Source organism: Brachycentrus maculatus, unplaced genomic scaffold (genome assembly GCF_059751285.1).
Source record: "Brachycentrus maculatus isolate JH-2025_06_01 unplaced genomic scaffold, ASM5975128v1 h1tg000068l, whole genome shotgun sequence".
In the NCBI taxonomy this organism is placed as follows: Eukaryota; Metazoa; Arthropoda; class Insecta; order Trichoptera; family Brachycentridae; genus Brachycentrus; species Brachycentrus maculatus.
In genome coordinates, this window is record NW_028280822.1 from 1,400,924 (window position 1) to 1,411,760 (window position 10,837).

General features: G+C 34.4%; 1 protein-coding gene across 4 annotated transcripts; it reads right to left on the minus strand.

Moving 5' to 3' along the window:
* Positions 1 to 2,306: 2,306 nt before the first annotated feature.
* LOC148311305 (uncharacterized) lies at positions 2,307 to 10,188 on the minus strand. Of its 4 annotated transcripts, none has more exons than XM_088256860.1 (4): positions 10,049 to 10,188; positions 5,121 to 7,244; positions 4,437 to 4,508; positions 2,307 to 2,548 (listed from the first exon to the last, which is right to left on the minus strand). In XM_088256860.1, exons 2-3 carry the CDS (start codon positions 6,742 to 6,744, stop codon positions 4,447 to 4,449), a joined length of 1,686 nt encoding a protein of 561 aa, XP_088112986.1. In that variant the 5' UTR covers positions 6,745 to 7,244; positions 10,049 to 10,188; the 3' UTR covers positions 2,307 to 2,548; positions 4,437 to 4,446. The 4 variants fall into 4 exon arrangements, with proteins under 4 accessions (XP_088112986.1, XP_088112989.1, XP_088112988.1 ...); XM_088256863.1 differs by having other exon boundaries at positions 5,121 to 6,735; positions 10,056 to 10,167; XM_088256862.1 differs by lacking the exon at positions 10,049 to 10,188 and adding an exon at positions 9,614 to 10,036.
* Between the last annotated feature and the right edge of the window lie 649 nt (positions 10,189 to 10,837).

Consider the following 10,837-nt stretch of genomic DNA (forward strand, 5'->3'; position numbering starts at 1 on the left):
TATTGGATAACATTTTAACGATTGATAGCGATATTACAATATATGAGATACACAGAGAGTTTTCTTAAATTGCGTTGCAAATACTTAACATACACACAAACACGAGCATAACTGACTCTTGGAGCGATCTCGTTATCATCAACAACAGTGTATTGCACTTATTATTATTATGTGTAACATATTATAAGTAATAATTGCGCGTTGATTACAGTAATGGTGACCTTTTCTTAATTATGTATGTTAAATATTTAAATCAACATACTTATATGTATATAAAATAGACATCCATTTATAACTAGGGATTATAAAGCTAAGGTTTATAACCTATATGTCAATATGAAAGTAAATAAATTTGACTTTATGATAAACTGTAAAAAATATATATGTATTTCAGATTTGATGAAATTGCTCAATAAAATTTTATTAATTTGCCAGGACGTCATTGGTACATCGTTTATTTGCGTCATCGTATTCCCGTGCTCGGTTAACGATATTGGCTTTGTTAATGAAATATAATTTTAAAAATAAATATATCTTTGAAAAAGATGGTTAATTTCTTTTTTTGAATACCTTGTAAGTTCCAGTTATTCCTGCACGAATTGAGTTATGTATAAATGAAGAAAGATATGCATTTTATACATGTTTTTTTAGTAAAATTTCAAACCTACATGTTTTTAATGATTTATATAAAATATGTAAAAATTGTATAGAAAAAATTTAAACGTGTTTTAATTTTTTTCTGTCTTTTGGGTGTGAGTTTTTGTTAACAAATTCTGGATTTGTTCCACTTAGGAGTTATTTATATCAAGATTTTTTAAATTATCTTCTAGCTATAGATAAATGAAAAATGGAAGTCTGGGCATTTACAGGGCTAAAATTATCATTAGGTGGTTTAAGTGAGCATTTTATGAACTGTGTAACTTTCACCACTACCCGTGATTGAAAGCGCACTACTGAAATTTCGTTATTTCGTTAAGTTATATTTACGCTTCAAAAAGTTATAGTGTATGCAGATTCTTACTAACTTTATACAGTATTATCTCGTCTAGAAATTAGCATACAGTAGATCTTTATAATTGAAGCATAAGTATAATTTCCAAACTTTGGGTAGTGTGGTTGCCAATCATGAATAGAATGGTGAAAGTTACACAGCGTATGAAAAGATCACTTATCCCAGTCAAGGATAAGTCGTAAGACCTGCAAATACTCATACTTCCATATTCTTCTTTATCTATATTTAAATATGAATAGTAAAATATCTTGACAATTTTATTTTATTAACTTTAATGAATTTCAGCAAAAATAGACTTAACCTTATGCTTGACTCATGTAAGACTGGTTAATATGATACACAAAAGATTTGAACACAAAGGATTTTCATAACTTTTGAACGATCTTATCAGAAGAAAAGACATCGTCGGCTTAAAGCCGTGCAGCATCTAACCCCATCTGAGCTTTGAGTAACGGAAAAGAGTAAAAAAAAATGAAATCATGAAAAGGAAATTTCTAAACACACTTTACTGTATTTCTGTTACTTTCAAACAGAATACAATTATCATTTTCTTATACTAAATATTGCATGAATAAACGTAAATAATAAAAATCACCGCTTACGTTCAAGTATGTTACAGTAAGACTCCGCTTAACGCGGGGGATATGTTGCGTTGCAATAAGATCCAGTGATAAAAAGATAATATTTCTGAATACATTTAGCACATCGATAAATCTAAGAGAGTATAGTTTTCATATTATTACTTGAAGAACACCAATTTTACATTTAGTATTTAATGAGTAATATTATTAAGATTACAATTCAATGAGTTAGTGCCGTGCATCGAACCCATAGTATGGTCAGTAGATGAAATCTGACATGAGAATGTTGAGATAAGTAAAGAGTGTGTTTCAAATAATAATTATTTCACAAAAGTAATGATATCAATAATTGAGTAAAAACGCAAGGACTAAAGGGAAACAGGGGTTGATATAACAAAATTTGTCTTAACCTAACTAAGGTGAAGCGTATGTATTTTACATAATTAAATGTATTTATATAATTAATTTATATAAGTACCGGGAAATCTCAAAACTTAGCACCAGAAAGTTACAGAGTCTTTTTTCTCGCATCAAATATTAAAAATTTGATTCGTTCGTTTAGCCAAACGTTACTAGATTATTCGAAATGGTTTTTGAGAAATATTTTTTTTACTTATTGTAAAAGATATTGAATATTTTATACTCGACCTTCGACAGTGCTGATGTTGACCTATGACTCGAGATGACTCGCTATGAGACGAGCCGGCTCAAGTGATTGTTCCCTTATCAGTACTTATATATTTTAGAAAATACATATTTATGTTATTTGAAACGATAAATGAACAGTATATTCGTTCAATGCAAATATATCACAGGGAAGGTATCGACATACCGACTCGTATGCTAACGGAAAACGAAGCAAAACAACGACACAAAAGTACACCTTTCTGATTGTTGAATTCTTCCTGTTGTAGCTGGAGATATGTGAAGAGGAAAATGGGTATAGATGCCACTCCTGTGAGAGAAAATACAACAAATTGAGTAGAAACATAGCAAACGGTCAAGGAGTGAGAGTACTCGGGAGGATTTGGATGCTGTGTGGCTGACGAGAGGGAACAGAATAGGTGGGATGGGATTAAACAAAGTATTAACGATACTGCAGTTTTATCTACGAGGTATTTCCGTTCGAGCCGATGTTTAATTATTACCGGTGCTGAAATTAAAGTAAAATTTTAACTACTTAGTCCACCAATAGATATCTCTTTTGAAAACTCGAACTTGAATCATATATATACAGAGCATCCGAGAATTTGAGTAGTGTGGTTGTCAATCATAGGTAGAATTGGTGAATGTTACACGTGCGTAAAGTGATCACTTAAACCAACCTATTACCGCCGTAAATGCCCAGACTTCCATATTCTTATTCATCTATGTTGAGATGTCAAAAAATAATATGTAGTCTGCATTTTGAAATAAGTTTTGGTTCATTATTCCCAAAGACTTTTAATGACAACGGCATTTTAAAATGGATCGTCGGCCAATATGGTCAGGATGTTAATGAAAATTTAAAGAAAATTGGTAAATATTTGTTTTTTTTACCGAATAGAAAAAAGGTTAAAGATATCTACACAAGGTAGTAACGATGTTAACTTCCGTTTGTTATCAATGCCCTGATTTGTAAAACTGCGAACGAGAAGAGCCTATTGAAACTTCCTTCCAGCGGGCTCGGGAAAACTTTAATTTGATTAATATACTTGGGAATGTTTTCACAGATGGCAGAGGTAGGAAACCTGCGGCCTCAAGATCACGTGCGACTTCTTAGCCACTCTGATAAGACTTTTTGACTTGTGACAGTTTTTTTGTTTGAATATCTTTATAAAAGGCAATTTAGCGCGGCAGGTTTAACGCAGCCGTTGAGATGCGAGGCCCTTTTGCGCAGGTCGATTAAGCGCGCGCCGTTTTGACGCAAAGCTCCTCCGTTCGGAGGCCTTTTAAACCTATTAGATTTATTAAATTATATTTTTCATCATAAAAATTAATTTTATTTTTGAACTTTTTTTATTATAACAAACAATATAGTATTTTCAGTGAAATTTGATGTATATTTTTTAAAGTTTACGATAATTATATTTCCACAAGTACGTATACGAATCTTATACTAGCAAAAGCTGTTTTACCACGTGAACACAGTTTCACATAGTTGGATAATTACCTTCACAAAGCCTGGATTTAATTAATGACAAAATATAATACGATTCAGGTTTATATGTATATTATGGTATAATATGATTAGGCAGTGCCCTGCCGATTATTGGGCGGCGTAAATATATATATATATAAATATAAATAAATATATATATATATATAAATATATATATATATATATATATATATATATATATATATATATATATATATATATATATATATATATATATATATATATATATATATATATATATATATATATATATATATATATATAAGAATTTGAGTAGTGTGGTTGTCATTCATGGGTAGAATTGGAAAAAAATAATAAACTAATATCATGTTCTCTATCAGGATTGAAAAAATAATCTTTACAAAATGGTGGGATGTCGGGTAGACCCACGCAGCTCCGGGCTGGGAAATGTTAGGGGCGCTAGACAGGGTGGAAGGAGGTGCGTTAGGGGAGTGTCGTGGGGGTCGGGTTAGGTACGCGATGCCTGTGGAATCGAACACTTGTTTGAGCAGTGCGGTACGCGATCCCAGCGGAATATGGGACACTTGTTTGAACGGAAGCGACCTGTTGAATCACGAGTCTGACGTACTTTACAAGTAAGATCGACACATTGCAATTCAACAGGTCGTGAAACTTGTGGAATAAAGTTCATGGTAAAATCAAGAAGCAAAATATTACTTACAAACGTGTCTTTACTCGGCTGCCTCGGGGTTGTCCTGAGGTTCGGGCTGGGGTGGAGGCTTCTTGGGTGCGCCTGCAAAGCGAAGAAAAATGTAATGCAAACATTACACAATAACCGGAATTTGCTATTACATATTGATTTTTCACGCTGAATATATCTTTCTAACGCTCGCAAAATAACAATGGCAAAAAATACGCAGTTATCGAAAATCGCCAAAAAATCAACGCCGGCAAAAATGATGAAAAATGAAGATTTCCATCATGACCTTTAATTGAATTTCTAATTCAAATGTATATATATATATATATATATATATATATATATATATATATATATATATATATATATATATACATATATATATATATATATATATATATATATATATATATATATATATATATATATATATATATATATATACATACATATATATATATATATATATATATATATATATATATATATATATATATATATATATATATATATAAATATATATATACATATATATTTATATATATATATATATATTTATGGAATTTATAGGTAGCTATGATTGTCTTAAAAAAAGAACAAATTTTGAGTGATTTTTTATGCAACGAACAGATATTTGTAAGAAAGATAAAAAAGTTATGAACTGGTCTAGAAAGGTTCCCATTGATTATATTTCGCTATATTTACCGGAGGGTTCTTGGTCCCGTGGTGGGCGGGTGTACTTGGAGCGCACGAAGGATTCCATCCTCTTACAGTAGGTGGTCAGCATTGCTTTCGGCGTTAGCCGATTCCATTGTCTTCTGAGCCAACCGCGCCGAATGCGATAATTTCCCGGAGATGGAAAGTCCGGCTCTCTTACAGCTTCCAGTTCTGCTTCATCTTCCAGTTCCGTATCGACATGCGCTTCCTGTCCATTATCCTCTTCTGAATCACAGTTATCATCTGATGAATCTTCTTCATCAGAATCTTCTTCGTCGTCTGAATCCTCTTTGTTATTTCCCAATTCTGCTTCAGTGACGTCATCAGTTTCTGTTTCATTCTTATCTTGAGATTTATTCTGAACATCTTCGTTGCTTTCTTGGTGGTTTTCTTGGTGGTTTTCTTGGTGGTTTTCTTGGTGGTTTTCTTGGTGGTTTTCTTGGTGGCTTTCTTGGTGGTTTTCTTGGTGGTTTTCTTGGTGGTTTTCTTGGTGGTTTTCTTGGAGGCTTTCTTGGTGGTTTTCTTGGTGGTTTTCTTGGTGGTTTTCTTGGTAGTTTTCTTGGTGGTTTTCTTGGTGGTTTTCTTGGCGGTTTTCTTGGTGGTTTTCTTGGTGGCTTTCTTGGTGGTTTTCTTGGTGGTTTCCTTGGTGGTTTCCTTGGTGGTTTTCTTGGTGATTTCCTTGATGGTTTTCTCCCGTAGTGTTATTTTCATCCGCTTTCTTTTTGTCGTCATCTAGCACCCATGGCGGTCCTTGATCATGCAGACGCGCCCATTCTACCCATGGCTTAAAATCTAATAAAGCCATTTGTCGCCTTTGTTCTTTACAGCGCTCCTGTGCTTCCAGCTTCTCTGGAGTCATATAACATAGGTCTTCATACACACGGCTTCCGCTTTGGGTCTCCCCTCCTTCCTCTGGATCTTTTTCGTTATGTTCACGGTCTTCGACCTCTCTCTGTTCATCCAGTCTTGATCCTGATGCTTCTTCCTGTTCTTCCAATCTTTCCCCTGGTACTCCTGCTTCTTTTTGGTCTTGACCATTTACTTCTGACTCTAAGTATCTTTCCTCTGATTCTTCTTCTTCATGTTCCCTTTCATACATGTAGTACCGTTCATAAAACCTTCCACCTGGCGATTCCCGGTCATACCCATTTATTTCTAATTCTCCAGGTGGCTCTTCTTGATCGTGACCATTTATTTCTTGTTCTCTATATTGTTCCTCTGGTGGTTCTTCTTCTTCGTGAACCCGTCCATTTATTTCTAGTTCTCTATATCTCTCCTCAAGTGACTCTTCCTCCCGTTCACATCCATTAATTTCTAGCTCCCTATATCTTTCCTCTGGCTCTTCAACTTCTTGTTCCCTTTCATCCATGTCATCTTGATCATAGGATATATCCTCTCGTGCTTCATCTTCTTGTTCCCTTTCATCCACGTTACCTAGTTCATAAGGTCTGGCTTCTGGTGCTTCCTCATCCTGTTCCTGATCGTCATTTTCCCTCGGGACATCGATTTCACCCATTTCACTGCCTTCATCACTCTCTATTATCTCACTTGAACCAGTCATCTCCTTCGAACCGTTAACATTGGTTTCCATGTCTCTTGCTGACTGTGGCATTATGAATTAAGATATGTAAAGAAATATTTATATCCAAAGTATCTAATAAGAAAATTATAAAACCAAAAAAACAAGAAGTAAGCAAAGAGCACAGAACAGTGTCTAGGAAAGGAAAAAATAGCAGCAAGAAAAAAAAATATCAAAAAATAAATCATAAATTTAATGCTAGAAATAAGACAATTATAATGTAAACCGGATAAGTATAGTTCGATAGAGTACTAAAATTTAACTAAAAAGATATCCCTGGAGTGTAAAAAAGGTAAACAAGAAGAAATTGTAAAAAATCTGAAGAAATGAAAACTAAAAGAAAAAAAGTAGATAAGACAAGGAGTTTAGTAATTCCAAACGAGTACAATCAATGCTCACAGACAACAAAATCATGGTCGAGTGATGGTAATCATGTAAAAAAAACTGTACGAAGAACCAAGTCTTGATTCGTATGAGCAGAAAGGACCAGAGATGATATTCGGAAGTGAGTTTAGTTCCGCACTGAGACAAATCTAAAGGAGTAAAGCAGTTTTAGTTGATAATATTTTTATATAATTATTTTAAAATAAGATTAGAAAAGGTGAAACATACGATTTACAATAAGGGAAAAGCCCGCTAGATTTTCAAAAAATAAAATATAATGATCCCAAACAAGTTAGGCATTCGAAGAACCATAGCACACTTATCTCGCAAACAATCCTTATTTTATTTAATGTCGTTATAAACAGAATTGGGCTGGAAACAGAATTTATGGACAAACAACAAAACGGCTTAAGGTTATAAGGAAAACAATACTAGCTCACAAGGTTACGATAAATAGACGCTAAGATTTAAATACATCATACAATACAGCATGTACGGCGTTGGAGAGGGCACGAGGAAATCTTGATGGGGAAAATGTAGCAGATTATAAAGGCGTATGAATAATTTACGAAGTACACAGAAAGCAGGAAACGAGCATTGAGAGTTGCGACGTAAACGGAAGAGCCAGAATCAAGAGAGTAGGAATCAGAGCTTACTGATAGCCGCTCCTAATACTAAGCATCTATACGAAACATCTCGCACACAGTCAGGATAAAGTTTTATCCTGACTGTGTTGATAAACAACTTTATCAACACAGTCAGGATAAAGTTTTATCCTATTACCGGTGCTGAAGACCAAAGTAACAAAAACTATCCCCCTTCGTTAAATATAACGAAGTTTTCAAAAATATATTTTTTCTATTCCAACCCTTATCCGCACCAACGGTGCATAGGGCACTGCTTCGTAAAGAAGCAGTGTTATGTTAATGTAACAAGTTTTCCACGGTATTTCCCTGCTCTCTGCACAAAATTATTTTACTATTGTTTCCTCACACATTCGTTCCATATGTCCAAATCATCTCAACAAACCTTTCTTAATCTTATATCAGCCTTACATTATTTCCTTATTTCACAATCTATCATATCATACATCGTTTGAGACATCACATTTCGACTGCGTTTAGTCTATCTTTCATATTTTTTTATCAACTCCATGCATAACTTCTACGCATTGGATTGGTACCAGGACTCCATTGTGAAAGGTAAACTGACAGACCTTTCACTGATAAGCTTTTATTTGCTTTAACTGATTTCGGTGCATTATTTACTTCCAATATACCTTACCAAATATTCGAAATCACCTGTTTCGAAATTTCCCATATACTAGTATTTTACATCCAGATCTACATTCATCTCTTTCAAAAACCATGTCTTCTGTATTATTTATGCATACATATGACCAGAGTTTCTTCCACGTAACGCGGTGAAATCAATTAGACGAAACAATGCTTGCGCTTACTTAATGATAATCATTGTTTATATAATTCTTCAAAATTATAAAAATATGGTGATATTGGAATACACATTTTTTAGTAAAAAGCTTGACATGGAGTGTGTTCTGGGACCTATGGTGTTTAAAAAAAAAATCCGTGCATTTGACTATCCGGTATATTAAGAATTGTAACCTGGCAAAACATCTGGAACATGGAGCTCTGGCAACCTGGTGGTGATTTAACATCTACAAAATGATGGTACTGAATCTGATAATGATATAAACAGTCAATTTGATTTAGCGAACAACTGAAAAAAACACGAAACAAAAGTTGCCCGGCAGGTATGAAGAAGATAACATGATGATTAGTACGTCGCATCCCTGAAAAGATAATGCGACGCGGACGGGTCTACACGATCACACCCCCAGACGTGATGTGCGTTGCGAACAATCCGCAGTTCGACTAAAACAAGTATTTTCGTGGAAGCCATCTTAATTTTAGCGTTACTACTACTACACTAAACTAATTGAAAATAGAGATCACTGTAATTTACTAAATAAATGACAGTTTTAATGGAATTAAGGTAGGATACAGCGGCTTGCGAACGTCATCCTTTTTCGTATGAAATTTTCGTCACAAGATAAAACTTTACCAGATTTTCTGATAACATGTGTTACAGAACATACGTGTGTTTGTGACTTATTTAACTAAATACATATATGCTGACGGGACATACCAAATTTATCGTAGACAGCTGTAATGCAATTTAAAGGCAGTTTCATCTAAGTGGGTTATTAAACCCGATGTTGAACCGGCATATTGTCCGCCTCCGTGAAGTAATGGCTAGCGTGTTTAGCGTGCTAGAGGTCCCAGGTTCGATTTCCAGGGGGTGGTGAAAATAAATATTGGTGATTACATACATTAAAATTTATTTAATATTATCCTGGAGCGCAGGAGTGGTCACCTTGCTTTTATCTAAGTCATAAAGATAACACTGCGTCGAAACGATGCAGTGCCCTATGCACCATTGGGTGCGGATAAGGGTTAGAAGAAGAAGAAAAATAATAATTTTAATGCGTTCTCACCTCGAAGGACTTGTATCCTGTGCCAAATTAACACAAACTAGAATGAGTACGAGTGTGCAACCTCGAATGTCCTAGTTTTCCTATATTTTTCCTACCTACCATTACTCCCCAATTCCTTTTCCAAATACGAGTTTTATCCTTAACCCTTAACTCCTTTACCATCGGGTGCTGATAAGGAATAGAAGAAGAAGAAGAGATATTAAATAATGAAATATTTAACATACCGTATGTCGGCACTTTGAAATTTATTCGTATCGTAAGTGAGGCTGATATTGCGATGACCTTATCACTACAGTTATAGAAGGAAATCAGAAAGGAATATGATCAATTAGAGAGGAAGAGAAGGTAACCAAGTAAAAAGAGAAGTTTTAGAAGAAAAAGAAAAGAAGAAGAAATTTATTTATTTATTATTATTATTATTAAGCACTCTTTTACACTTAACACTTTGGTTAGATGCACGACGCACAATTAGCGAGATTGGAAAGGAAATGACGACTGTTCGACTGGATTAGAAAACTTGCTTTGAACATAGAATCGCGGCACTAGTGGGTGGCTAGCCAGCTAGCAGCGTCGGCGCGCGACGCCGGCGTCCTGGGAGGACGCGGTGCATGCGCGTACGCTGAAACTACCTCCCTCGGCCCAGTGTCTTCGTTTGTTTCGCTACTATTGATTTTTCTAACAATGCCAAAACGATAGACTTAACCTCTGCCTGCGATAGTAAAAAATGCAGTCCAGTTTTTAGAAGGCATTAGTCCTGTCAATTTTCCTATCAAAATCAGAATGCGCAGAGCCGCACTCAAGGCTCGACGTGTCCTTCCGCTCATTTTTTAAAGAATTTATATTGGATACATTTTTGTTTTTCAAAATATATATTTATGGAAAAATATTGTTTTAATTCCTTACTTTTTAATAACTCTGTTTTTGTCAAAACCATATAATAATTTCTGAGAAAAACTTATCAATAAATAAAATGTTTTAAGAAAAAAATCATTTACGTAAAATGTTACCTGGATTTAGAGAAATAAAGTTGCGATTTAACGAATACTTGGCCAAAACCCTGGTAACATTTGACGTCTGCCTGCGTAGTGCGATCAGCACGCTCGGCTCTACCGTATTGGAGGTCCCGGGTTCGATTCTCAGGGGGGGATCAAATAAATGTAAGTGATTTTTTCACTCCAATATTTATTAAATAAAAAATAGAAATAAAAGTTTTTTTTAAATAAA

Coding starts and splice junctions, on each gene's coding strand:
- LOC148311305 (XM_088256860.1), bottom strand. CDS start 6,744: ATGCCACAGTCAGCAAGAGACATGGAAACCAATGTTAACGGTTCGAAG. Junction 4,509..5,120: donor ACGGGACCAAGAACCCTCCG/GTAAATATAGCG, acceptor TTCGCTTTGCAG/GCGCACCCAAGAAGCCTCCA.